The sequence below is a fragment of the Syzygium oleosum genome, unplaced genomic scaffold (assembly GCF_021117445.2).
Source record: "Syzygium oleosum isolate NSW1041296 unplaced genomic scaffold, Sole_v2.1 Sole_v2.08, whole genome shotgun sequence".
NCBI classification, from domain to species: domain Eukaryota; kingdom Viridiplantae; phylum Streptophyta; class Magnoliopsida; order Myrtales; family Myrtaceae; genus Syzygium; species Syzygium oleosum.
This window is the reverse complement of record NW_026607492.1, coordinates 1,252,911-1,279,327: the sequence shown is the minus strand read 5'-3', so window position 1 is coordinate 1,279,327 and position 26,417 is coordinate 1,252,911. Positions and strand designations below refer to the sequence as shown.

Here is a 26,417-nt window from a genome sequence, read left to right as displayed (position 1 = left end):
CCCCCACCTCGGAAGTCGATTCGTGCGTTTTTTTTTTTTTGGGACACGGTCATTGCAGTAATCGGATGCGGTCGGGAGGAGGAGGAGGAGGGAGGGAGGTGAAGGGCGGGGGTTTGTCGTGCGTTTCGGGAACGTGGGAAGGAACGAGGGGGGAGCTTTTACTGCGGTGTCTCCGTGAGGAGAAAACTCAGGCGCGTGCTCCCTCTCTCTCTATTCGGCGGTTGAAGTGGGTCGTGCGTTTCGCTTTCGGACCGGTCAAAAAACCTGTCCACAGTGAAAAGGAGGGAAAGGGCTACACGGTGAAAAAAACGAAAGAAAGGATAACGCAACGCAAGTCTCAAGATACGCTCTGTCTTAACAAGAGTAGAAATCGGGACGAAAACACAACGCAAAAGCTCAAACCCAAACCCCCCCCGAGTAAAAAAAGCTTTTAAAAGAAAAGTATTCGTCTTTTTTTCCTCTTCTTTTTCTTTTTTTTTTTTTTAATTTTTTCGCCCGATTAAATTTCAATTTCTCGGGTCCGTCTGTCGTGGAGACATTGCCAAAAACAGTGAAAGCTCATGAAAGTCTAAAAAAATTGTCCTTTGTCTTTTTTTTTTTTGGTCGTGCCGCTGTCATTCTTTTTCCTTCTGTTTTTTTTTTTGCCCCTTCAATTCGGAACGGCGAGAGGAACGCGCACACACCCTCGTCTCCTCTTTTGGCCCTGTTCATGGATCCCAAGGGCTCAAAGCATCACCATCATCATCAGCAGCAGCAGCAGCAGCTGGAACATCAGGAGCAGCAATTGCCCAGTTTCTTGAGCCTACCTCAGTCCCACCACCACCACCACCACCACCACCACCAGCAACAGCAACAGCAACAACCGCAGCAGCAGCAGCAAAGAACGCATCAGAACATGGGAGAGAACAAACCGGCGGAGATCAAGGACTTCCAGATTGTGATTGCGGACAAAGACAGCGAGCAGAAGAAGCAATTAGCCCCCAAGCGGAGCTCCAACAAGGACCGCCACACCAAGGTGGAGGGCAGGGGCCGGAGAATCCGAATGCCCGCCCTCTGCGCCGCCCGGATTTTCCAATTGACCCGGGAGCTGGGCCACAAGTCCGACGGGGAGACCATCCAGTGGCTCCTCCAGCAGGCCGAGCCCTCCATCATCGCCGCCACGGGGACCGGCACCATCCCGGCCTCCGCCCTCGCCGGCGCCGCCGGCTCCGTCTCGCAGCAGGGCGCTTCCATATCGGCCGGACTGCACCAGAAGCTGGACGACCTGGGCGGGCCGAGCGTCGGGCCGGGCGGCAGGCACGGCTGGGCAATGGCCGGCGGGGGCGGGAATTTGGGAAGGCCCCATCACGTCGCCGCGGGTATCTGGCCCGGGGTCGGCGGGTTCGGGTTCGGATCGGCGTCGACGTCTGCAGCCGCTGCCGCTGCCGCCGCGAATTTGGGGGGCGAGGGGCCGAATTACTTGCCGAAGATCGGGTTCCCAGGGTTCGACATGGCGGGCGCGAACATGGGTCCCATGAGTTTCAGCTCAATTTTGAGCGGGAGTATGAGCAATCAGCAGTTGCCTGGATTGGAGCTCGGGTTGTCAGCTCAAGAGGGTCATATTGGGGTGTTGAACCCGCAGACTCTGAGTCAGATTTATCAACAGATGGGTCAGCAAGCTAGGTCACAACAGCAGCAGCAGCAGCAGCAGCATCAAGAACATCAACACCAGCAGCAGCAATCAGCTGCTAAGGATGATTCTCAAGGGTCAGGAGGACAGTAGTGGATTTTTTCTCTCTTAAAAATGGTTATCAAAATCCGAGATATGAGGAGGAATTTAGGGGAGTTTTTTTGGGGAAGATGTGTGTTTTTCTGGGTCGTAATGGCGTTTCTTCTATGTTGTACCTAGTGAGTTCATATTTTTGGAGATGGAACACATTTTTCTTTCCCGAAGGAACCGGATTTAGTCTGCTTCCTCCAAAAATGTCTTCCAATTTCATGGCTTTGAGTCTCCATATACAGGTAAATGGAAGGATCTTTGGCATTTGATCCTTTTTGCATTGATTGGACAAACATATTTTATTGATCATTCATGTGGTTCTTGGTTTTGTGTTGTCCCTTTTTGCAGATGAGAGGTTGCACAAGCAAATAGCTTGGGTTTGAGCTTTGAGGTTTTCTTCTTACTTATTTCAGAGGTGTGTTGATAGTGTAGAGATCCATCTTTAGTCATTGATTCTGTGTAGGCCTCAGTGGAGTGGCGATCTGCTCGTTTGTGAAATCAGAGTGATTCATAATCATATATGCCAAATTTCTTTCACATCTCTGCTATTCATGGACTTCGATTGCACGTTGAATGATCGCTTCGATAGTTATTATCATCTGGCTTTCCAATGCGTATCGCTCTTCACTTGTAATTGGTAGCTGTTTTCGTTTGCTATGTCATATCTCTACCTCATATTTTGGCATCTTTTTGCTTGTTGTCAAAGTGGCGATATTAAAGATATTACTCTGGTGGGTTATGGACACCCGTATCATGGTTTTCATCTACTTTTTAAGTAAACCTCTGCATCAATCAAATATGTTCTCTGGTGAATTATGTTTTCTTGAGCCCGAAATCGAAGACTAAGCGTAGTTAGAATTCGTGTAGTTGCTATGTTCTTTCATGTCAGCATTTTGTTTGTAATCTAGCTCTAAGGTATGAAAAAGCTTGAAGCAAATATTTTCGTGGGAGAAACCTAAGCGTGGAACCTTTATCCTTCTAAGATATATTTCTAAGGAACAGATTAAGCTTAATGACTTAGTGGTATATTTTTCTGCTGTGCTGGGTCCTGGTTTCCCGAGGTTCCAGGTTCTACCTCATTGGTCCCTTGAAGTTCGATCGACTCAATTGCAAATCGGTACTTCATATTGGAGAGTAAGCCCGAGCCTAAAAGACTTAGATGCAAATAATACCATCACTTACGCCATGATCGCACCTGTTGTTATTTGGACCTACCTTTTTTCTTTGCTTCTTTCTTTTAAGCACAAGGTAAGCAGCATTTCGGTATCAACCTTAGCTAAAGGAACTATTGAATGTTCGGATCGAAAATGCTGTTTAAATCATAGATATGCTTGGTCTATTGATGCCTTTATTTATGCATTACGCAATCGTTTTTCATAGATTTTCCCTCATGTCGAGTTTTGTAGGCACGGATGCATGCTTTTGCCTTGAGTTGCATGAAGAGTTGGTTATGTCGTATGATATAGATTATCGAGTCATGTTACACGACCGATATCATCATTGAATGTTAGTTGATGTCAGAAAAGCATATCTACTGGAATAGAAGTTGTAGTGGTCTCATATACATGGACATTTTAACGATATAATCACTGAAAAGGACCTTAATGGTACAGGATGTTTAAAGCTTTCATTCATTGATCCAGATTCTTGCCTTGTTGTTGATGAATCTGTCATCGAACTTTCTAATGCGGTGTCTCTGTTCACTATCTTACTGCGGTGGAAGTTCTTTCTTTGGGTCCCCTCTCTTTGTGAAGTCAAAAATGATCACCCATTAAGTGTCGTTCGTTGATCAGGGTTCGAATGGCATGGTAAGAACCAAATTATTGGCATCTCTAAGAATTTATTGAATGTGCATTCAATGGAGGATGTTGTTTTGGCATGTCTGATTTGTGGTATTTCCCTTTCCATATGCTAGCAACGAAGCGCAATCCTCTTTAAGCTCGAAACAAGCAGTAGTCGCATATCAGCTTCCGAGACATCCAAACTCCTTTGTTCATGAATTTTAGCTGAGTTTCCATGTTCAAGTTACACATACTTGCAACTTCTGAGGTTTACTGCTCTGCTCGAATTAATGAATCTGGGTGTGCCCGTTGACTTCATGGTCATGGATTTGCTGTTGCTCTTCTGTGCAATCGCCTTCCTCATCGGTATGTACTAAGTACTATGCAGATAGAAATGCTACATGTACTAAATCTTACGGACTCAGTTTGTTCAGTGTATTAATACGACTTGGTGCACTAAAATGATGTGGGAATGCTTGTGGCATTGTTCTTTTTCCTGTCTATGCACATGGTATATGCAGATGCGGTAGTTTTGAGATATTTTAGCATCCGATGAATTGAAAATCATGTTTGACTGTTTATTTCAAACTCACTTTGTAACTGAGCTCACCGTGATTTTAGCTGAATCAACGGACCCACATCGCTGTGTCTCGTACAGACAATCTCAACTCAAGAGTCGTTGTTTACTTCCATTTCAAGATGGTGTCAAGGACATGTTGAATATGGACACTAGCCTTTGACTTATTCTCTCTCTCTCTCTCTCTTTTTATCTCTCTTTTTACGAAGAGATAAGAGGATACGAAGACGCCCAGGAAAGATCTGGAACTGCTACTGTGTTCGGATCAGCGTCTCCTGTTGCAGCGATGAGTCGAAAAGAAAATTTGCATCTCCGAAACATCTGTTAAGATCCATTTTTTATATTTGTTTCATTCTACTTGTTTATCTTCATTCTAGTTTGGAAGATGAGAAAAGGAAAGAAGGAAAAATGAGTCGGTCACACTTAAGATCGACGACTCGTTGATCGTGAAAGTGAAATTATATCGTTGTTGGTCGAACTCGGGAACAATTTTGTTTCAAAAAGGCACGGTGAACCGAAGAGGTTCTCTCGAAACATTTCGAGGAGACGAGACATTTGAAGTTATATTTGAAGAGCTACAGACCAAAGGAAGGTTGAAAGAAGAATGACAAATCCATCTTCAACAGCTGGTTTAATTCATCCCGAGGCTAACTGACATGGCAAGTAATAGAACCCAACAACTGAAAAGCTTTTCAATGTGTATCGAATGTATTGAATGTAGATCTGATTTTGCTTAGGGTTGTGATGGTCTTGATCTATCGGTACAGTTGCAAACCCTAATTCCTCGTGAAAGACAACACCGACGACGTTTTATCGAGTTCAGTTAGTCAAGCTCGGTGCATATATAAAGAATCATCAGAGTTGTTTCCGGATTAGCGACGCGTCTCTTACATCAGGAGTGAAGATAGTGTTCGCACTCCGTCCACACGCTTGAAGCCGCTTAAGTTGGAGCGGCATTCGCGTGAAGCCGACCTCGTGTGAGCCTAGCAATACGCATCCCTCCCCCCCATTCCAGTTGCATTGAGCGCGGTCGATAGTCTTAAACAACTGCGCCTTTCTAGATCAAGCGGACCTCACGCGGGTGAGGGGTTCCGTTACGTTCGAGTTTGCCGACAGGGCTTGCCCCGCGATTCCTTTCGCCGCAAAAAAAGCTTACCGCGCTCAAGGCTCTATGCAAAACTACAAGGCCCAATAAAGGGAACAAAAGACCCGTCTTTCCCTCGGTCCAGTCCAGGCATGGGACTGATCAGAGCAAAGACTAATCAAAGGGAAGGCTTGACAAGCAACCTAATTAGTCAAGGCCTAAGTGGTGCAAACGATGGCCACTTTTCCATTCCCTTATCTCACCCCCCGTGATTGAAGGAATCGAGCCGCCTTTGGACTGTCCGGACCAAGTCAAATGCCTCGCCAGACCGCAATTGAGAACGACGGCGCTCGCAGATTTGACTCGTCCCGAGTCCCACGATGTGTAAAGAAAGAAGACAATTGCGCGGCCCGAGGAATAGAGCATTAATTGAACGGGAGCATGAAATATTTTTATGTCCAAGAAGAGGAGCAGAGTCAGCAGCACTCGGACGTGGACATGTTGCACCGTTTCAGCTTCTTAGACCCCGTAAAACTTTTGCGCCGCTAGGACATTTTGTTTCGCCCGTCGTTTGTCCCTTTGTAAATTAATCGTCCTTTACTTTTGAGAATTTTTCATTTGCACTTAGAAAAATCTCGCTAGAAATTCTTTTATCGTAAAAATTTTTTGCCTAAATCCAAATATGTAGACCTAAACAAGTCTTTCTCATTGATCACGTGGGACTCATGTGCGGGACCTACAACAATCACGACAGAATCCGATCCATGTGGACCCGAGTCCGAGTAAATATTTACTCTCTTATTTAGTGATGTGATGGTTTTTCTATTGATTGTCGATGGGTCCTACTTGTTTCAACACCCACGTCATTTTATAAAAGTTTTATGGAGGTTTCGTAACAATGACAAACCGTCGCCTTTACTTTTAGCAAAAAAAACAAAAAATTAATGCTCATTTACTAATCTTCAATGTTCTTTTTCTTTTTATCAAAATTTTTAATGTCTCTAAAATTTACTATGAATACGTTTCATTTTATAGATGGATGAAATCACATGAGTAACCGACTGATCATTTTATCAGTTGGAATCATAATGAAATGGACACACCCTGAATTAAAAACTGAATTTGGTGGGTCCACACTCTTTGGAATTACATCTTAAGATCGGGCTTGTTTGAAATCAAGGGAGTCATCTAGAATTAACTCATCGCTAAGCTAAATCGTACTAATTTCAATAATCTTATAATCAACACTAATATAAATCGTACTAATTTCACGGGGTACGTTTGTTTCAATGAAGATGAATGATTCAGAAAATATTTTTTTAAAAAAGATCCATTCTAAAAATGAATGAACGAAAAATATTTTCACTGTCCACGAAAATGTCAATACATAAATTATCGTCGATAATTAAAATATTTTTTATTAACTAATAATTTTTAAAAATATAAATAATTATATTCTCTTCAAATTATTCATTTTTAGCATAATACAGAGCCGAGATGTTCTAACTTGAAATGCCAAAAAGTCGAAGCATCTCGATAGTTCGCCAGTGCACGTCCATTTCTGCAGTGGTTTCTCATCACTGGTCAAATCGAACATTGAACCGCACAAAGACAAACCACAATTGGGAAGACATGAGAAGCCACAAATTCACGAGCAGATGTGGAGCAAAGCTGCTGGTGCAAACAGACAATTCTAAAGTGCAAAACCTAACCCTATTCTAATGCAACAAGAGCTGATTGTAGATTCATAGGATAGGTTGGCCGCCCGAGAAGCTCCACGTTCGTGGATTCTCTGTCATTTCCATGTTATTAATAGCCAAAATGCCAAAAGATTACAAGAATCAAATATTTTTCAAATTCGACTTGTCCATCGAATCAAAGTATTATATTACCCTTCCGGTGATTCGACCGGAGGGAGATCAAAACCGCTAGGCTCTTGAAAAGCAGCGTAATTGGAAAGAGACTGAAGTTGATGGGTTTTATAAGTGGCTAGGATATAGCCTGGCCTGTAGCTAGCAAAGCAAGCAAGAAGAGTTCAATTTGTGCAAGGCATGGTGATGTGTCCGCTCCCCACTAGGCAAGATTTTCTTTCTCAGTGGAAAAGAAAGTATCCCAATCAAATTTTGCAAGATCTTTTCCTTTTCTTCTTTTTATTATAATCTAATATTTCCAAACTATCCCTTTTCGATCGATCGCGCCAAGTTATTATTTACGTCGACATATAAACATCGAATTTAGTTCATCCCGTTATACGATCAAAGGCAAACCCATCAATACAAATAGCAGAGGATTAGCGAAAGATCATTTCGTAGCACCTCATTCTCGAGCTCACGTCGATTTGAAATCGAACTCAAGAGCTCGTAGTTTCTTAAGTTTCAAAAGGGTCGGACTAAACTTTGAACGCGCGTTAGGGTTTGTTTGTCAACTTTTCAACAGTAGGGTTAGGAAGATTGGGTGATGATGCTGCCAATCTTCTTCTGCCAATAAGATGAGCTCTCTGAAAAGCAATAAAAAAAAATTTGGAGTAGCTCACGAGCTGAAAAGGGTGTGTAATGTTAAGCTATTGGAGCTCCCCAACTGATGGCTTGTGGGACTCGCTCCAATAAGAGACAGGGAAATGACTATTAGGAACGAGATTGGCCTGATTACAGTCGGTCAAAAAGAGCATCAAAACACAGCATCCGTCGTCACCAAAACATCAACGAGGATGATGTCCCAACAGGAGTATCTTTCGAACTCAAGATCGCATGGGACAGGGCACTAACGCTGCAATCCCAGAAAGCTAAAACAAAACAAAAGTATCAAAAGCAAAGGCAATAAGAAGAGCGTTAAGTGGATAGATGGTTGGACAGAGAGCGAGAGAGCGAGAGAGAGTTTATCCATAAGCTGAGTGGGATTAGACCAGAAGCAGCTGCTACTGAACACTTTCAAAACGTGATTGGACTGAAGGAGAGGAGATGGAAAAGAAAAACGTGGGTCGGGAACGCAGAAGCGACCGTCCAAAATGCAGAAGTCACGTGCCAATGCCACCAGTGACACTCCCACTATCACGTACCAACCTGATCAATGATCGTGACCAATCGTGACCAATCGAGCTTGCTTGGGATCCCACTTAGAGGCTATGTTCCTAAACGAATCCTCTCCTAACTTTGGCAAAAAAAGGGTAGATTTACAATACGAAAGTTCGATCGAAGCAAGCTTAAAACCTAAACCAGCACAACGGTCTAAGTGAACTATTTGATCCATGATTACCCTTGTCGCACGGTGCCTTGCTATTATAATAAATTTCAAAGTGCGGGAGATTCTTTCTTTGGTAGCCTTTGCTCAATTAATCCTCACGATATGTGCAAATTTTTCTCATTCATGTCATGTAAAGCTCCATCCGCAAGATGGCAAGTGTTACCTTTAAGGTTAATTTGAATTCGAGATATTGTGATTCGAACACAACATAAGATCCGGCATGTCTAGAATTAAGCACGTGGTTCGTAATAAGTAAATGCAAGCATGATACACAGACCAAGAAGGCGTAAATCCAATCTTTTTATTGAGAAAAGTATTTGAGTTATCTTTCTATAATTCCTTTCCGTTACGAAATTTTTTATTTTTTCACAGAAAGAAATAACCATTTATTGCTTTAGTCTTTGAAATAGTAAGATGAACTTATGTTATTTTAACTCCAAAAAATTATGCGGAAGTTATGAAGCCATTGGGTTCTTGCTCCTAAAAAGAAAAACATAAAATCACAGTTTTAATTCTCAGTTGGCATTACTTGGGATTATATCGCAAGAAAGTAATTTCTTAAAAATCTTTCATTGTCAATATGGATGGGATGTCTTTAATCGGATTAGGTAGATGTATATATAATAATACTCTGACGCTAAAAAATCACTCGTGCGATATTCTCGGACGGCCAGTCCAAAAAGGCAAATTTTAAGGATCTACAAGATCCTTATCAGAATTCTAAGCACTCTAACTTTGACCCACGTGAAAGCTATCCCACTGATGGGAACATTTCATGAGAGGTGAAATGCAAGCTTACGAGGCAGAATTTTCTTTTCATTTCACACCAAAAAATCACAAATTTTGAGAATCAAGATGGGAAAAAAGGAAACTTTCTTTTCATTCCACACCAAAAATCACAAATTTTGAGAATCAAGATGGGAAAAAAAGGAAACTTTCTTTTCATTCCACACCAAAAAATCACAAAGTTTGAGAATTAAGATGGGAAAAAAAGGAAACTTTCTTTTCATTTCACACCAAAAATCACAAATTTTTAAGAATTAAGATGGAAAAAAAGGAAACTTTCTTGGAAGTCCTGTCCTACTGGGCGGCCAGCTTTTCATAGTGCGTCTCCGTCCACGGGATAGATTATTCCCCGGATGTTGGAGGAGCTATAATTGCCCACGTCATAACAGGATCGTGTTGGATCATCTCGGAATCCTCTTTTGGTTTCTTCCTCTGCAGAAAGTGTTCTCCTTTTCTTGGTAATCTTCTTGAAGGTCTTGGGGGGGTGTTCTTGGAAGCAGCGAAGGGAGAAGGTTGCTGCGAGATGGATGAAGAGTACGCGAAGTTCATCAGGAGGATGAACCCACCAAGGTACTTCCTCCCCCCATTCCATTCCTCCTCCTTCGTTCTCATCTTCCAGCTCAGCTTCACAGGTTTTTGGCGGTCGTGTTGGATTTTCTTGTGTTCTTGAATTCTGCTTTTGCTCGCTCCTGTGATTATGGTATGCGCTTCCTGTGATTATGGTATGCGCTTTCTGGTTAGCCCTTTTAGGATTTGTGCTAATCTTGATATCATGGAGTCAATTTGCGTGGAGATTTCTGATAAGGATCCTAATTTGATAACCATCTTGTTGCAAAGAGAGGACTTCTATGGCTTCATAAGTTTTCAGTCAAGACAGAGGGATTTGTCGGTTGGTGCTCCGTTTTGAGTGAAAATCGGGCCGAGATGAAGTTGGTCGGGGGGTCGGAGCGATTGTTGAGTGTGATAATGCTTTTCCTTGTGCAGTTTCATGATGTTTCTGGTGATTAGCTCTCGAATTCGTGCCGTATACTTCTTTTCAGAAATTCAGCTTGATAGAGTTGGGCTCCCCCTATGTGCTTTCGTCTAAAATGTCAACGCGAGTCCCATTAAACTTACTCGATGAGCGCCTCAAAAGTTATATCTGCTCATCTACAATCTTTTTCACTGAGAATTATTAAGGCCATTGCCTCATACAACATGTTTTACCGACTCTATCGGCTTCGCAACCTCATTCAACTAAGTTATTATGATCGGGGGTGCTGGTATTGCTGCTATGATGATTGGTACCAGTCATCTCCCCACGTAAAATTAATGTTCTCTATGGACGATTTTTAAGTCTTGCTGTGTGTCTCACTGTGGTAATTGCAGGGTTGTCGTTGACCACAATGCCTCTGGAGATGCTACGGTTATCCAGGTGAACCTCTCGCTTTCTGTCTGTTTTTGTGCTTTGTAAGCGAGCTTGATGGGGTTCTTGACTTGCCCTATGAAGTCATGAGGGGTTTTAATCGGTTCCTTTTGCCTCCTTGACACTAAGAATCTTTCTAATTGAACATCTGCTGTTTTTCAGGTTGACAGTGTTAACAAACACGGGATTCTCCTAGAAGTTGTCCAAGTGTTCACAGATTTGAATCTTGTCATAACCAAAGCCTACATATCATCTGATGGGGGATGGTTCATGGATGGTGAGATTGGACTCTCTCTCTAAGTCGTTGAATGTCAAGGAAGAATTTAAAGCTCTCAATCTTGTCTCTTATTGTCTTTTTCTGTTGTCTGAAATTTCAGTTTTTCACGTCGTGGATCGCGATGGCAAGAAAATCAGAGACATGGAAGTCATCGAAAATATTAAGAGGGTAAGTCAGATCGCTACTCCTATCTGTCATTAAGATGGAAGACATCCTATATCTTTTTACGAGACTAAAACAGCACCAAATGCGTTGTGGATGGTCTTCACAGTACACATCCATGGATAGATGGTTCTTTATCTCAATCTCACTTGAACTCTTCACTTTGCAGAGAATTGAGAAAAGTGCAAGCTTCGCTCCCTCGCTGAGAGGGTCTGTGGGTGTGATGCCCTCCGAAGAACACACCTCAATTGAACTCAATGGAACTGACCGGCCAGGTCTACTGTCCGAAGTTTGTGCAATTCTCACGAACCTCCACTGCAATATAGTAAATGGTGAGATATGGACTCACAATGCCCGGGCAGCGGCAGTTCTTCACGTCACGGATGATTCCATTGGTTGTGCGGTCAAAGATGCTGAGCGTCTCACGAAAATCAAGGAAATGCTCTTCAATATCCTTAAAGGAGACGATGACTTGAAGACTGCCAAGACAACTCTTTCGCCTCCCGGGGTTACCAGTAGGGAGAGAAGGTTACATCAGATTATGTTTGCTGATAGGGACTACCAGAGGTTCGAAAACAGTAGTGTCGGACAAGCTGATGATCAGAGCTTGAGACCCCATGTGACTATTATGGACTGTGATGAGAGAGACTACACCATCATCACTATGAGGTCCAAAGACCGACCAAAGTTATTGTTCGACATTGTCTGCACGCTGACGGATATGCAGTATGTGGTCTTCCACGGCATGGTGAAAACCGGGAGAAAGGAAGCTTACCAGGTGACATGGAGGACCTTCCCTTATTTATTTAGCTAGGATAGTTGAAGAAAATAAGTGATTACGTTAACTGATCGATATTGACATTGTCATTCACACCTTTTTCTGGATCATCCATCATATCCACAGATTAGACTTTTCAGCACGGACTTTTCAGCACAATTTCTTTTGTTAGACTTGCATGTTCATTACTCATTGAATTTCGGCTTAATCCTATCCATATGATCATGGTTCTAGGAATTCTATATTCGGCATGTTGATGGGCTCCCTATTGGCTCGGAAGCTGAAAGAGAGCGCATTGTACAGTGTCTTGAAGCGGCAATTCAAAGGCGGGCATCAGAGGTATCCTTAACCTTCATTGGATGAAATTCCCACAGTGTCAAACATACCTACAATGATGTACTCAGAAATTCCTCTTCACCTCCATGCAGGGTTTAGAGTTGGAATTGTGCATAGGCGACCGGGTTGGGCTGCTCTCGGATATCACCCGGATATTCCGCGAGAACAGCTTGTGCATAAAGAGAGCAGAAATAACTACAAAAGGTGAAAAAGCCAAAGACACGTTTTATGTGACGGATGTGACCGGTGACCCTGTTGATCCAAAGATAATCGATTCGATTCGCAAGCAGATTGGTCAAACTGCATTGCGGGTGAAACAAAACTGGAACTTTTCGCCCAAACCACCGGAGAAGACGAAGGCGGGACTCCTTTTTGGCTACTTCTTTAGTTCTCGGACTTTCCAAAACTTCAAATTGATCAGATCCTACTCATAGTAGCTCTGTCTACATTTGTACTATAGATTTCAGTGAAGCTTCAAGTGTAAAAGATGTACATAGATATTAGGATGTCTGTAAACATGTATGTGCCCTAGCTCTTGGTTTCTAGGACAAAGCTACAGTCAGTCACAATGTCAATGAAAGAGAGACCGCCTTGTAGTCATCGATTTAGTAAAGGCCATTTGTTGTACAGTGTCTGAGTACTAATGTACAGTTTGGCATCCATGCAAAACTTGAAACAGATCCTGTGAAAGTTGGGAGTTGAGGAAAGAAATTGTGCTCGGGATGTGTAATCATTTTCTTAAGATAGGGATCAATCCATGGTCCATCGTCGGATGATTAAACCTATGTCGGTAATCCTCACGTCTTGAGTCGTTGGGAATCCCTCGGGCGATTCAACCTTCATTGACTACGAAATCAAGTAGCTGGAGATAAAACGTGGAAGAGGTGCGCCCCCACCGGAGTTCGTATGTTTTAGGACCATTTCTTTTGCCAAAAATCAATAATTCAAAACATATTTTTTTAAAATGATAGCTTGTTTTTCTAATATAGCGAATGAACCATCATCATCACGTGCCTGTTTCATCTCAATGTCTAAGTTCTCTAGTCTAAGCAAACGCCATCGCAGAGTAGTCGACTTCCAAAGGTGATGAGCAGGACAATTAGCTAGAGCCATAGTAATAACGAGCCAACGAAATACCATGAACATCATGCATCATCTCCAGCTCAAAGAAAAGTATGTTCAACAGCAATTGCATGAAATTTAAATTGTAATCTCACTTTGGGAAGGAAAAAATTTCGGTGCCAAGTGTCAAAAGGAACAAAAACAAAAATGAACATAAATTGCGGCCTGAAATGACAATACTCTAAACAAAAAGAAACACATTTTTATCACTCCTAGGTCATTCTCTGAGCAGCTTCCTTGGCAATAAGCCTCTCTTTAGCCTTGGTTTTGGCCTGTGATTTAGATCCCATGATCCCGCCACCCCACTTCTTCCTGTATTCATCATACTTGTCGTTGAAGTTTGCCTGCAAGAAAAGACATACCAGTTACAGAAGCCATCCAAGCACAGAACAATTTTTTTTTTTTTGGGCCAAAATGTTGAAACAATCAGAAGGTCAAAAAAGACAAAATCAAAACTGCATACTACCTTAATGGCCTCTAAGATTTTGCTGAATTCCAATTTGTCTTCATTCTTTACGGTGGTCAAGCACAAGACAGATGCAGTTTTCTGATGGACAATCTGCCATAAGAGAAGAAGAATATGAGTGCTTCTCGACCATACTTCATTCACAGAAATTCGATGAAGGAAATAACGGGATCATTACCGTTCCCAAGCGTGCCTTTCCCTTCACGATGCAGTATGGAATTTCCATTTTCCTGCATAATGCCGGAAGCCAGACAACCAACTCTATAGGGTCAACGTCATGTGCAATGACTACCAACTGAGCCTTGTTCTGCAAAATGTATATTCCAATTGTGTGTTAATTGCAACTGGAACCCGCAGAGCATGAGAAAATATTGAGTGAGAGAAATAACGAGAGAAAATAAGAATTTAGTGCCTGGCAAAGTAAATGAGAACCTGCTCGATAAGGTAAGTGACATGGTTCAGACCATATTTCACAACAATGGGCTTCTTAGCCTCAACCGACTTCCCTTCTGCTTCAACCTGGGCCTTCTTCAAGAGCCGCTCCTTTTTCGCTGCTTTGTCCTCAGGCCTGTACTTGAGAAGCATTTTGAACAGGCTCGTGGCTGCATGCATTTTTCAAATTGTAGGGAAATTATATTCTAACGTTTTAGGATCATCATAGATGAGACTAAATACAAATAGAAAGAAACAGAACAAGAGCTTAAGATCCAAAAGCAACGCAAAATACAACTGGATATAAAACTAACACAGCTAACTAATTAGCTCAAGTATCGGATGAAACTCGAGGCTGGAAGGCTTCAACTGTTCCTTATAATCTAGAAAGAAAGGTTCTCGTCTAGCTTGAATGGCCAATACTTATCTACCAGAAATTATTAGAAACCTCCTCCATAATTTGTTAAGACCAGCATGGTCTGTCAACCACATGCACCAGTCACACAAACGCCATGAGGTACATCAATATGACATGCAACCAACTGCATCTCAGTTTTGTTTAGATTCAGCCATCGGATTGCGTGTGAAAAAAGACAGCAAATCTAATATGAACTAATATTATCATAAGCAAACAAGGTATGCAAAATAAAGTGCACTTAAATGTGCAACTAAGTATCCGCCAGAAACAAACAAGGTATGCAAAATAAAGTGCCATACAATACACATTGAACCCCAGAAATCAAATCAATAGACTGCCTCAGCTACCCAGTCAGATACAATGAGCAGCAAAGCAGCCATTTCTCATAATTGCATCTCATATATAAATTTTGGCAGAGAGCAAAGCAAGAATAACTAGTTATTGCAAAACACAAGTGCATCTTAAGGTTCTACACCAACCACAATACAGAAAACCAAAAGAAACTTTTTGTTACTGCATACCCAAGTTCTTGTCGAGGGTCTTGGTGAACTGGTTCAAAGCTGGTGGAACCTTCAACCTCTGCCTCAGAATTCTCCTCTTCCTCTGAATCTGAACAGTCTTGGGGAATTTGACGAATCGCGTCAAGTCCCTCTTCGGGGGCAGAGCACCTCCGATTCCAAACTGCTTCGGCCGCTTCTCGAACAAAGGATTCGTCACCTTCTCCTAGCACACACATCGACGACCAACCAAATTCAGCAAAGAGCCGCATCCCTCTCGAAAGGGCGCCGACACTAATCGCGGAGCAAACAAACTAACCTGCTTCTTCTTGGCCGCAACAGGAGCTTTTCCACCTTTCTTAGGACCCTTTGATTCGTAAACACAAAAAAGTTAAGACTTGAATTCATCATAAGAAACATACCCCAAGTAGACATAGAAGCAGTGCAGCTACTCATACCTAAACTCAAGGAAAAAGCAAAAGCTCGATGAACTAGGATGCGATGCAACATTATTATCATACCAACACCGAAGCTACTCGTTACGCTACAGATCACGTCGCTAGAATCAGTGAAGACTGGAGATCACCATTTCACGCAGATGGCACGAGATCCCGACCCAAGAACATTCGAACAACCACCGTTCCGTGACAATGCCTCATCGTTCTTAGCTTAGCATATACCGATTCGTAAGCGAGAAAAAGAATGGAAGAGAGAAAGAGGATCGGATGACTCACCATGGTTGGCGAAGCTTGCTTGCGAGCCGGCTCTTCTGGTTCCGAACTGGCAAAATGGAAGGTGAAAACGAGAAACCCTAGGGTTCAGTCGAAGTTATATGTCCCAGGAATGAGGCGCCCAAGCGATGGGTTGGGCCGGTCCTTCTGATGGGCCAGGAAGGAAAATCTCCCGTTATTATCCTATAAATCAAGTTTGGCACCGCTGATAAAGAATTTTTTAAAAAATAATGATTACTCTTAATAGAATTTTTTATAATATTCAGCATTTATATCGAGAGAAGGCTCATAAACTAGGACGAGATTCCGGTAATTCTTTTTTGTTTTTTTGGGGGTCAGTTAGAGCGCTTTTCTCCTCCGGTATCGTTTAATCATAAGCATCTACAGATGTCTAGCTAATTAAAAAAAAAATTAAGAGGAATATGATTTTTCTTTTTTAGGCTCCTTTCGTTTGGCGGAAAATATTCTCCCGAAAATATTTTCCGGGTTTCCGGTGTTCGGGGACGGAAAACGTTTTCCATAGGAAAATATTTTCCTTCCCTCACAAAATTTGTGTCATTATCCCTATCCTATAAATCAAGTTTGGCACCGCTGATAAAGAATTTTTAAAAATAATGATTACTCTTAATAGAATTTTTTATAATATTCAGCATTTATATCGAGAGAAGGCTCATAAACTAGGACGAGATTCCGGTAATTCTTTTTGTTTTTTGGGGTCAGTTAGAGCGCTTTTCTCCTCCGGTATCGTTTAATCATAAGCATCTACAGATGTCTAGCTAATTAAAAAAATTAAGAGGAATATGATTTTTCGACAACGTTTTTTAGTTACGGTAGTCTAACCCCACTTTGCTTGTAGTACCGTTGAAAGAAAATAGATGTTGAGCGTTGCAAGTGGTTTTAACGAAGAACGAGACTAACCCCGGTTAGCCCATCGAAAGCAGTTTATATTCCGTGCATACGAATTAGTTGTTCCAAATGATGCAACTTTGCAATCAGTCGTTTGAAATCAACAAATCCGTTTTCGCAAGACTTTCGAAGGCGCTCTCAATCGACTCCCACACGCACAAGTCTTGACAAATCTGACACGACACAATTAACGTCGTGCGGTTTTGCTTCCTTTCTCTGGAAGATTGGGAACGACCTCTCTCGATTTTATAGACTCATTGTAATTATAAGAATAGGGTCCTAAGGAAGCTCACTCACTTGACGTGGTCCCATCTCACATCTATCCCCAAATCTCATGACAACAACAATAGTCCTGGATCTACAAATAATATGCTCCTCTTATGCTCCAACGATGAATGTAATGAGCATGCAAGCGTCCGTCGATTTGTATCATCCCACGCCTCACATTCTCCCATTTGTACTCCTTCGTTTCCGACAGACACTTTCGTCCGGGGGACCACTATACAACAGAAGCTCCCAACTTTTTCCCCAGATACGATGTCGTGGGTCGGCCCAGGAAGAGCGTTGTCACGCCAACGAACTTGTCTTTACCTCGTGATCAGCAGACCTCCCGAGGCGCAGAAGAAACAAGATGAAATCGGTCATCGAGAACGACAAGATCGCTCCTCTCGGATATGGCGGAGGTCGAAGATGACACATGATCCAATCACATAAACTCTCTCCCTTTCTCTCTCTCTCTCTCTCTCTCTCTCTCTCTTCCCTTTTCCTAGACAATTCAAAGAAAGCGACAATGGTTTCCGATTAGAGAAGAGATAGACGCACAAAGAATTTGGCATATCTCCCGCTTATACCCACCTATCGTTTGGACTCGAGCCCCAGGGGAGTCCTTTATCATGCCAGACCAGGAGTGGCCATGAACTAGGAATGAGCTGAATGAGTCGGATCATCCAGGAACATTCTCTCCAAGCTCGACCTTAGCGAGCAAACCCACAAAAGAACCGTTTACTTGAAGCCTCTCTCTCTCTCTCTCTCTCTCCCATTTGTGCAAGAAGAGTGACGATTAATTCACTTTGTGGCAGCATGGGATCTCTCAAGGCCCAGAGCTCACGCACGCAGATTCAGCCAAGTCTCCCGAACGACTCGGCCTCACAATCATATAGCTCTCTCCAATGTCCTGATAGTATGGACAAGAGCAAGGCCGCCTTGACCCCGCCGAGCCTAGAATACACATCGCCGAGGTTCGACGTGGTTGAGAATCCCTTGATCGACTCGCCCACCGCCGCGCTACTGGCGTCCCTCCTATCGTCGGACCAGATGGATGGGCCAGACTTCATGATGTGCTCGCCGGCGAGGAATCTACCCTCTCTGCAGAGTGCCTCGACTTACAATTACAACCATGCGCAGGCAATGCAGGGGCAATCGGTTTCGGCTTGCTCTCCTCCTCGGTTTGCTTCTCAACTGGGGTGTTCTTTTAGCGGTGGTCGCAAAGAAAGGGGACTTAGTCCTCTCCAGAGAGTCCTAAATTCTGTACGCAACAGCGATCAGGTGATCATGCAGCCTGACTGCATTTCTCTGGACTTCTTGGCGGACTATAATGTTAAAGATGAATTCGGAGGGTATTCATTGTCCAGGCCAGTGCCGGGATTTGGAACCACGGAGTGTTTCGATGTCCAGACAACTGCCGCGGCTTCGTTGGGAATGCCGAATGCTCCAAGGTTCCATGCAGGACCTGCCAAGGAAGTTATTGGAGAGGACTACAAAAACGAGACTTGCCAGGAGATCAGTGACTTTCGCGATGCGAAGTCCTTCGCATCAGCGACAACTCTATCGGAGCAACTGCAGCGAGAACACTGCCAAGGAGAGCAACAGCCAAGCAGCTTCGTTGTGCCTGTTCCTACAAGTTGTGAGCAGGTGATTTGCATTCACGCACGCGTGCACATACATTAACAGATTTAGAAGAGAGTATAGTGGGGTCTACTAGCTCATTCTAAAGCCTGGATCTTCCGATCTTTGGACTTTAAAGCCTCTAAATCACCCATCACAACTTATGTTCGTGTCCCAACAGGAGCAAGACAGGGGCCTCCAACTGGTGCACCTCCTCCTCGTCTGCGCCGAAGCCGTCTCCAAGGAAGACTACTTGCTGGCCAGGAAGTACCTCAACCACCTCTTCTCCGTAGTCACCCCGATTGGCGACTCCATGCAACGCGTCGCGTCTTTCTTCGCCGAAGCCCTCAATGAGAGGCTTGCCGCTGGATTCCCCCCTACCAAATCCTCGAATTTATCAAAACTTTTCTCTCCTGTCCCGCCAAACTGCTTGGAGATCCACAAGATCCACCAGATCCTCTACCAAGCCTGCCCCTACATAAAGTTCGCCCACTTCACCGCGAACCAAGCCATCTTCGAGGCCTTCGCAGACGAGGAACGCGTGCACGTGATCGATCTCGACATCTTACAAGGTTATCAATGGCCGTCTTTCATGCAGGCTCTCGCTGCGAGACCAGGTGGCGCTCCATTTCTGAGGATAACAGGAATCGGGCCATGCATCGAGTTGGTGAGCGAAACGGGCCGGTGCTTGGCGCAACTGGCGCACTCCCTACATCTCCCGTTTGAGTTTCATCCGGTCAGCGAGCAACTCGAAGCGCTCAAACCTCATATGCTGTATAGGAGGGTCGGCGAAGCGCTTGCAGTTAACTCGGTTAATCGCCTCCACCGTGTTCCAGGTACAATATTGCTAGTTGTTTTGGTCACTCTCTGGTCTATCTTTACAACCTATATCAAATCATTCGCAGAAGCCATATCTTCAAATTTATGAGTAAAATGAGTATTTCTTTCCGTAGTAAACTATGTGGTAAAATCAACTCTCATAACTTTACACACTTGATCCTCGTCGCTTCACATAAAACCGATTCATCACAAACAGGTATTTGTCTGGGGAGCTTACTGACAATGATACGGGACCAAGCACCAAACATAGTGACAATAGTCGAGCAAGAAGCCAGCCACAATGGGCCCTACTTCCTCAGCCGCTTCCTCGAGGCGCTGCACTATTACTCTGCAATCTTCGACTCGCTCGATGCGACGTTCCCGTCGAACTCGGTGCAGAGGGCAAAGGTGGAGCAGCTCGTGTTTGCGCCGGAGATAAGGAACATAGTGGCATGCGAAGGGCCGGAGAGGACGGAGAGGCATGAGAGGCTGGAGAAGTGGAGGAAGGTGATGGAAGCAAAAGGGTTCACCGGAGTTCCGCTCAGCGAGAACGCCATGACTCAGTCGAAGATGTTGATCGACCTGTATTCATGTGGCGGGTATAGCCTGAGGGAGGACACGGGTTGCTTGCTCTTGGGTTGGCAAGATAGAGCCATTGTCGCCGCATCGTCATGGCGGTGCTTATAAATTCTTCTGACCGTGTTGGAACTCGCTCGGTGTGAGCGTTACAATATTTGGCTAATGAATTGATTTATGAAGAAGCATAGAAAAGGCTAAGAGAGGAGAAGAGAGAACCGTCACGTTTCTTTTGTAGAAGAGCTGAGCTTAGGTTTATATTCCTAAACCCCAAAACCAAAATGTTTGCACAGGAACACTACCCTGCACCTTAGCCTCAGGTCAACGAATTTTGCAAATATCCAGTGTAGCTATTATTATATTCATCAAATCACTCTTGAGAGTAATTTACACGAAAAGAAATCAAATGCTTTCAATAGCATTTAAGTATTTCATCACATTCTTTCTAGTAGGAGAATGGTGCGACATAGACCACAAGCCTCGTATGACAAACTGGGGAGAGGGAGCAACAAGAGAAAAACTGAGAGCGAAGAAAGAGAAGCGACGGAAGCTATAGAAGGGCACCCACGTAGAAATGCGACTAAATTATCAACATGCCACGGTACACGAGAATGCCCACCGACAAACATTCGAGGGACGGCATTATCAACGAATCATAAAATACATCTTTCCAGCGTCTCCGCTCATCACCAAGGAAATGCGAGAAATCGCCGTCAAGCACACAATCCCATGATCTGAATCACCAGCAACTTCCTTACATAATGGTGCACGAACAAATGTGTTTCCTCGGTACCTCGTCGACCTTCTTTTCTGTCAATGACACACCCAAACCAATACACCGTCAGAAGATCCATAGGTTACAAAACTGAGAAGTACTAGTTGCATGGATCATTGTCTAAGAAAATCATCTCGACAGGAGTCTCATTCCATTATAAATTTACACTTTCTGGAGACCATAAGATAAAGCAGAAGTATAGATCAACCATCAGCATCCCTGAACAGATCATTTACTTCACAGCGCTTCACTGAAAAAACAGCAGAGCTTTTTGGCAGTGACCATGAGGAAGGCAACAAGAAAAAAAGCACAGCCCGCCCAAATAAGAAGCCAGCATAAAAATGCCGCAAACCATAGGCGTCCGCTCCCTTGGGAAGTCAAAGCAAATCCTTCTAAGAAATGATTTAGGCACTACACTAGCCATGACTCTGTATTCTAAATAAGATTTCCTTCCTATTCAGGAAAATACTAGGAAAAAGATTATCTCATCTCATTAAAGATCAACATAAAAGTCGCTGGCTTCATATTATGCATTACACAATCCAGAACACAAGCAAAAGTAGCTTTATTTCTCCACAAGCTTCAAGCCATAGTGAACAGGGTATTTAAGCCAGAATATCGGATCCCATCCCATTGTCTTAGTGATTGCTTTCAACTTCGTCAGGATACAAATCTCATCCCCTTATGACTAAGTCAAAAAATAAATACTTCTAAACAGTCTACAATGCATGAATTTATGCCTTAATTGAGCTTGTCTCCATGTATCCATTCAAGAGTGAGGCATTTTGGTTAGGTTACGTCGGATTCAACAATGGTGACCTGGTGCTCTAGGCATAATTAAAGATTGAGTTATGTCTCCAGATAAGCTGGATGAACATCTTTCTTGCAAATAGAGAGGTCTATACAACGCACTGGGCCGTTATCACTGCTATTTGGCTATATGGGGAAAAAGATTATCAATTCATCACCAGCCCCAATGGACTGGAGCATAGCGTGTCCTATATACTAAGAAAAGAAAATGACACAAATGATCCCTGAACTATGGTCCAATGTGCAATGTGATCCCTGAACTTTTAATTTGTTCAATGCAGTCTCTGAACTTTAACCCAATTTGCAATGTCATCATTGCACTTTTAATTTGTTCAATGTAGTCCCTAAACTTTTCGTACATGTTCAATTTAATCCATGGACTATATTAAAATATTCAATGTTATCCTTGATCTTGAATTAATGAAAGGACGACAATACACATTTTCATATAATTGAGAGACTATATTGAACATGTACCAAAACTCCAGGGACTATATTGAACAAGTTAAAAGTTCAGGTACCGCATGGCACATTGGACTAAAGGGCATAGACCACATTGAACAAATTAAAAGTTCAGGAATCATATTGCCCATTGGGCCAAAGTTCAGGGACTATTTGTGTAATTATCCCTACTAAGAACAACAATTAGCTCTACATAACTCATCAAGAATTCGCAAAAAAAAAAATAACTAAATAGTTACGGGATTCTCTCAGGAATATATTAGACGCGAAACTATGAAGCAAGCTCATTGTTTATTTCCCAACAGTCCATACTTGTGATCATTATAATACGAAACTGAGAACTTTAAAAGCAAATTAAGCAACGAATTCATAAAGATTGTGATTCACACTTTCATGAACTACGTCAAGCAATGTAAATTTACCCGTCTTTGCTTTTGCGAGGGATGGCTGCACTACAACATGCATGGTAATCACGGCTTTTGGAAGCTCCCCAAAAGGTACTCTACACTGTCCAACTGTCTTGTTGTTTTCCAATATTTTGCCAGCATTTATCAGCTTTATGTCATTTGCAGTCTTGGGCGCAATTTTCTTATCTGCGACAAATTATGAAAATAGGATGTAGAGCGAAGGGAAAGAGGAAATATCTCACGCATAAGTCGAATAAAATGAACAAAAAACATGAGATGACAGGTTTGTATGGGCCTTTGTTACTTACTTGGCAAGCATGAGATCAAATTAACATGCTATATGGATAAATGAAATCGAAAAAATTAGTTTAACTTATTTTTCAACTAGTTTAGATTAACACGTACTACATCTTCTCTTACAAAGACAATGGGGAAAATGAAATTAACCACAGAATGGCGAGGAACACAATTATGCAAAGTGCATGAGAGGGATGATGTCCTTAATTTCTTGATTATGTTGGCGTTCAATTAATGCAAATGTATACTCCCAGAAGATGAAGGCTACTTTCAATGACAATTCAAGGCCGCACAATAAAGATTCCTGATGGTGCATTTCAGTTAGTCAAATAAGAAGCATATTAGAGGTTCAGCCAAAAAAAAAATGAAAAAATGAAAATCATATTGGAGAAGCAAGATCAGGTGGAGAGAAGCCACTAAGAACAGCCAAGACCAACAAGAGAATCTCGCGATTTATTTATGATCTTTCTAGATGAAGCAGCAACTCTGTGAGTCAACTCATGAATGTCTGCAACCAAAAACATGGCACGTGCTAGGCCACTGTAACGGTGAAATCAGGTCTCACTTGGCTTCCACGAGGCATAATCAGCCCATACTGGCAATTAATAAAATTGTGTAGATCAGAACAGACTAGACCAATCTATTGCGATGATTCAATATCTATCCGAAGATGAACCATCTACGCTATAACTTCACCACCTAAGGTGTGGCACTCTAGGCATACACCAATATGACCCAAATAGTAAAAGAACACTTGATAGGACAAGAAGAAAACCAGAAAGAAAAGACAGCAGGAGTACTAAAGACTCCAAAAGTTTGCTGGCTGCAAAGGATCCTCCACTAAATCCCCCTAAATCAACACAATTATTGCTTTCCACTTCTTCAATAATATGACAGAACTGACAGGGTTCCATCACTGCAATGCCAGGAAAGAAACGGAAGTGTTTGCCAATGATTTCATGGATCAACCTGCTTTCATCATAGTAATGGAAGGTCAATGAAACTAAGGCAATATCCTGGAACAGAGATCCTCGCTGTGGAAATGCAGTTTGAAAATCAGAATCGTTCACTTCAACAAATGACTAACAAAGAAAACAGTATCACAAACAAGCCAAGTGTCACTCAGACCACCTCAAGAACAGACTCTAATCCCAGTTTTGAAGAGAATGAAGGTTATACTCCCTTTTGTAAGCACATCTGGACCCAGTGGAGAGGCAATGAGACAACTCAACTGTTTCACCCATTTCCACTTTGTCATCTAAACCATCTAGCCCAAAAACTAGACTCTGCCCTTTGAGCAAAGCTTCATTTTTCAGATTAGGATAATGAAGACATTTCAAGAATACTCCATAGAGAAAAAATTGAAGATAGTTTCCAGTACTGCATCAGCTTTGTTAATTTGTATTCACTTAAGAAGCCAATTATTAGAGCTATTTGGGAATCAAGACCTAACTCATCACAATAAGGCACTCCCCAGCACATGATTATTCGAAATTTACGTTGATTGATGGAGCATAATTGCTGGACTACCCTTGCTTCTAGGTGCTTTTGGAGGATGAATAATTTCGATCAGCAGATATTTGATAAGTCAATGAACAGTTCGGTAGTCGATCTAGTTATGCAGTAGCACTATGATCGCTAGCCGATTTTGAAGAGTAAAAACAAATGTGATTTGTCATCAGACATAATCCAAAGCACATAGAATAAGTCGCTAAGAAAACCTGCACATGCCATCTTAGAAAATTGTCTGGCTCATACAAATCTGTGTGTGTGTGTGTCTGTGTGCAGCATGAAACCAGGACCAGTTCCTTCTGCCAAATGTGCACACTATCGCATCCCAAACGCCAAAATTGACAACCCAATCTAAAAGAATTATTATGAGAATCCAGAACTTGATACAAAAAGTTATAGGCACATTCAGAGAAAAATTTAATTACCAGTCCAAGCAGCCTTGCAGGATGCATATGTGTGCAACCCATGGCAACTTTAGTCTGAAACAAAAATTACTTCACAACTCTCTCATTCAGAGATATGTCATATGGCCCATTATCCAAGTAAGTTTCAAAGCATACAACCATCAGGAACAGAAAATCATTTAAGGCTAACAGCTGCATGCCAATAGTCCTATCACCCCACATAAGCCGTGATAACCCTTCAGTGGGTGTCAGTGTCAAGCTATGACATTTCCGGTAAATCTGTATGATTTTCCTAGATCGGTAAATAATTTGAGACAAGGGAACCTATGCACAGAGTTGATCACCGTAGTGTATCCCCGCGAGTACACATTCAAATCACATGCTTCAATAGGAGAATTCTCATAGCATAAACAACCTTCAAAAGTGCCTAATTAACATATTTTTATCGAAAAACCAGTACATGGAAAACTGATTCCCAACCTTTCGGCCATTCGGTAACAATCCTCTCTTTAAGCATGGTAACCGTCGATGTGGGCGAGTATTGGAATGGGCCGATGTCTGAACCATCATACAATCGAAACTTCAGCTCCACGAGGTCCTCTTCCGGCATTTTCAAAGTCCCTCGGCCAAGCTCGAACCCCCGAGACCCGCACCCAGCTAAGCAAAGCCAATCGAAACTCTCGCCCCACGGAAAAATTGATCCTCCTCTCGAGCCCAGATTCCAACAGAACACCAATCAAAACCTCGAGCAGTTCACCTATCATCACGACGAGCAAACACCTCACAAAACAAAGACAAAAGCGAATTGGGGCAGTACCCCAAAAAAACACCGACGCCACACGATCGAACACGTTCCGACCACTCCATCCACCTTAAACAGATAAAAAAAAAAAACCCAGACGATTTCGCTGTACAGCACAGACGGACGGCAGAATCGATTCCGAAGCAATAAGATTCAAGCCGCGAGAAACCGGAAACCAATCACGGAGCGAATTAGAAATCGCGAAATACCTCCGGCGAGGAGCTGCGAGAAATCGAAGAGCCGAAGTCGCCGGGCGACTGATTTGCAGGGCAAGGTCGAGGATGAAGCAGAAGAAACCCTAAAGGAAACGAGCTCGCTCGATCTTCTTGAAACTGCCTCGGGGTTGTACTGTTTGTGCAATCCCACTACGTCCTTATTATCGAGCTTTTTCGATTTCTTAATTTTTCTTTTTAATTTTTTCCCCCCCTTCTTTCTTTCCTCTTTTTCGCGCATTATTATTATTATTATTTTCCTTTTCCCCCGATATTAAATTTAAAATGGAAAGCCCTGATCGTGCTACTTCGAATCTTCGCAGTAATAGTACGGTGCCCCGTTTGTCAGTGACTACGGGCGAGAGTTATCCCCTGCGGCGACGTCCATCGTAACTGGTTTGGATTCGGCCGAATGGGAGGGCGGGGGCGGATGAAGCGGGCCCCGTGGGGGATCGTGATTGGTCGGGCGCAGCTGGTTACGGTGGGGACGAGGCGCGTGGCGTGGAGGTCGGCCTCGATTCCAGCGTTTGACCGGGAGCGCGGGTGGTGATTTTAACGCGGCGGGTAACAAATGAGGGCCACTGGTTCGGTGCCGTGACGACATCGCAGGCTCGGCGGCACCTGGCTGCGGAGAGTACCAGCGCGCGTACGCTACTACGCGTCGTGATGTCGGCCTTAATTATCTCTCTCTGCTCTTTTT

General features: G+C 43.0%; 5 protein-coding genes and 1 long non-coding RNA gene across 6 annotated transcripts; 4 read left to right on the top strand and 2 right to left on the bottom strand.

Moving 5' to 3' along the window:
- The first annotated feature begins 619 nt into the window (after positions 1 to 619).
- On the top strand, positions 620 to 2,298 carry LOC115672479 (transcription factor TCP20). Its single transcript, XM_056314021.1, has 2 exons — positions 620 to 2,001; positions 2,108 to 2,298. Exon 1 carries the CDS (start codon positions 710 to 712, stop codon positions 1,760 to 1,762), a length of 1,053 nt encoding a protein of 350 aa, XP_056169996.1. The 5' UTR covers positions 620 to 709; the 3' UTR covers positions 1,763 to 2,001; positions 2,108 to 2,298.
- A 432-nt stretch (positions 2,299 to 2,730) lies between these two features.
- On the top strand, positions 2,731 to 4,456 carry LOC130138823 (uncharacterized). Its single transcript, XR_008817096.1, has 2 exons — positions 2,731 to 3,567; positions 3,675 to 4,456. It is a non-coding gene; the product is annotated as an uncharacterized LOC130138823 (long non-coding RNA).
- A 5,084-nt stretch (positions 4,457 to 9,540) lies between these two features.
- Positions 9,541 to 12,854, top strand: LOC115672474 (ACT domain-containing protein ACR6). Its single transcript, XM_030594285.2, has 7 exons — positions 9,541 to 9,797; positions 10,596 to 10,641; positions 10,795 to 10,909; positions 11,010 to 11,077; positions 11,241 to 11,849; positions 12,084 to 12,188; positions 12,278 to 12,854. The coding sequence occupies exons 1-7, from the start codon at positions 9,751 to 9,753 to the stop codon at positions 12,617 to 12,619; spliced, it is 1,332 nt and encodes a 443-aa protein (XP_030450145.2). The 5' UTR covers positions 9,541 to 9,750; the 3' UTR covers positions 12,620 to 12,854.
- A 465-nt stretch (positions 12,855 to 13,319) lies between these two features.
- Positions 13,320 to 15,948, bottom strand: LOC115672475 (60S ribosomal protein L7a-2-like). The gene is made up of 7 exons (XM_030594286.2): positions 15,855 to 15,948; positions 15,440 to 15,487; positions 15,145 to 15,346; positions 14,206 to 14,375; positions 13,952 to 14,080; positions 13,774 to 13,866; positions 13,320 to 13,651 (listed from the first exon to the last, which is right to left on the bottom strand). Exons 1-7 carry the CDS (start codon positions 15,855 to 15,857, stop codon positions 13,520 to 13,522), a joined length of 777 nt encoding a protein of 258 aa, XP_030450146.1. The 5' UTR covers positions 15,858 to 15,948; the 3' UTR covers positions 13,320 to 13,519.
- A 1,991-nt stretch (positions 15,949 to 17,939) lies between these two features.
- Positions 17,940 to 20,147, top strand: LOC115672477 (GRAS family protein RAM1-like). The gene is made up of 3 exons (XM_056313866.1): positions 17,940 to 18,668; positions 18,823 to 19,477; positions 19,678 to 20,147. Exons 1-3 carry the CDS (start codon positions 17,940 to 17,942, stop codon positions 20,145 to 20,147), a joined length of 1,854 nt encoding a protein of 617 aa, XP_056169841.1.
- A 218-nt stretch (positions 20,148 to 20,365) lies between these two features.
- Positions 20,366 to 25,487, bottom strand: LOC115672476 (membrane-anchored ubiquitin-fold protein 4). Its single transcript, XM_056313568.1, has 3 exons — positions 25,184 to 25,487; positions 22,506 to 22,676; positions 20,366 to 20,846 (listed from the first exon to the last, which is right to left on the bottom strand). Exons 1-3 carry the CDS (start codon positions 25,311 to 25,313, stop codon positions 20,791 to 20,793), a joined length of 357 nt encoding a protein of 118 aa, XP_056169543.1. The 5' UTR covers positions 25,314 to 25,487; the 3' UTR covers positions 20,366 to 20,790.
- Positions 25,488 to 26,417: the final 930 nt, after the last annotated feature.

Excerpts from the sequence above, each read along its gene's own strand:
- LOC115672479 (XM_056314021.1), top strand. The coding sequence starts at position 710 with ATGGATCCCAAGGGCTCAAAGCATCACCATCATCATCAGCAGCAGCAG.
- LOC115672474 (XM_030594285.2), top strand. The coding sequence starts at position 9,751 with ATGGATGAAGAGTACGCGAAGTTCATCAGGAGGATGAACCCACCAAG. Across the intron at positions 11,078-11,240 it reads TCATCGAAAATATTAAGAGG|AGAATTGAGAAAAGTGCAAG; the intron begins GTAAGTCAGATC and ends TTCACTTTGCAG. Across the intron at positions 11,850-12,083 it reads GGAGAAAGGAAGCTTACCAG|GAATTCTATATTCGGCATGT; the intron begins GTGACATGGAGG and ends TCATGGTTCTAG.
- LOC115672475 (XM_030594286.2), bottom strand. Across the intron at positions 15,347-15,439 it reads TTGCGGCCAAGAAGAAGCAG|GAGAAGGTGACGAATCCTTT; the intron begins GTTAGTTTGTTT and ends TGTGTGTGCTAG. Across the intron at positions 13,867-13,951 it reads GAAAGGCACGCTTGGGAACG|ATTGTCCATCAGAAAACTGC; the intron begins GTAATGATCCCG and ends CTCTTATGGCAG.
- LOC115672477 (XM_056313866.1), top strand. The coding sequence starts at position 17,940 with ATGGACAAGAGCAAGGCCGCCTTGACCCCGCCGAGCCTAGAATACACA. Across the intron at positions 18,669-18,822 it reads TTCCTACAAGTTGTGAGCAG|GAGCAAGACAGGGGCCTCCA; the intron begins GTGATTTGCATT and ends GTGTCCCAACAG. Across the intron at positions 19,478-19,677 it reads TCGCCTCCACCGTGTTCCAG|GTATTTGTCTGGGGAGCTTA; the intron begins GTACAATATTGC and ends CATCACAAACAG.
- LOC115672476 (XM_056313568.1), bottom strand. The coding sequence starts at position 25,313 with ATGCCGGAAGAGGACCTCGTGGAGCTGAAGTTTCGATTGTATGATGGT. Across the intron at positions 22,677-25,183 it reads TGTTACCGAATGGCCGAAAG|ATAAGAAAATTGCGCCCAAG; the intron begins GTTGGGAATCAG and ends AATTTGTCGCAG. Across the intron at positions 20,847-22,505 it reads CCTCGCAAAAGCAAAGACGG|AAAAGAAGGTCGACGAGGTA; the intron begins GTAAATTTACAT and ends TGTCATTGACAG.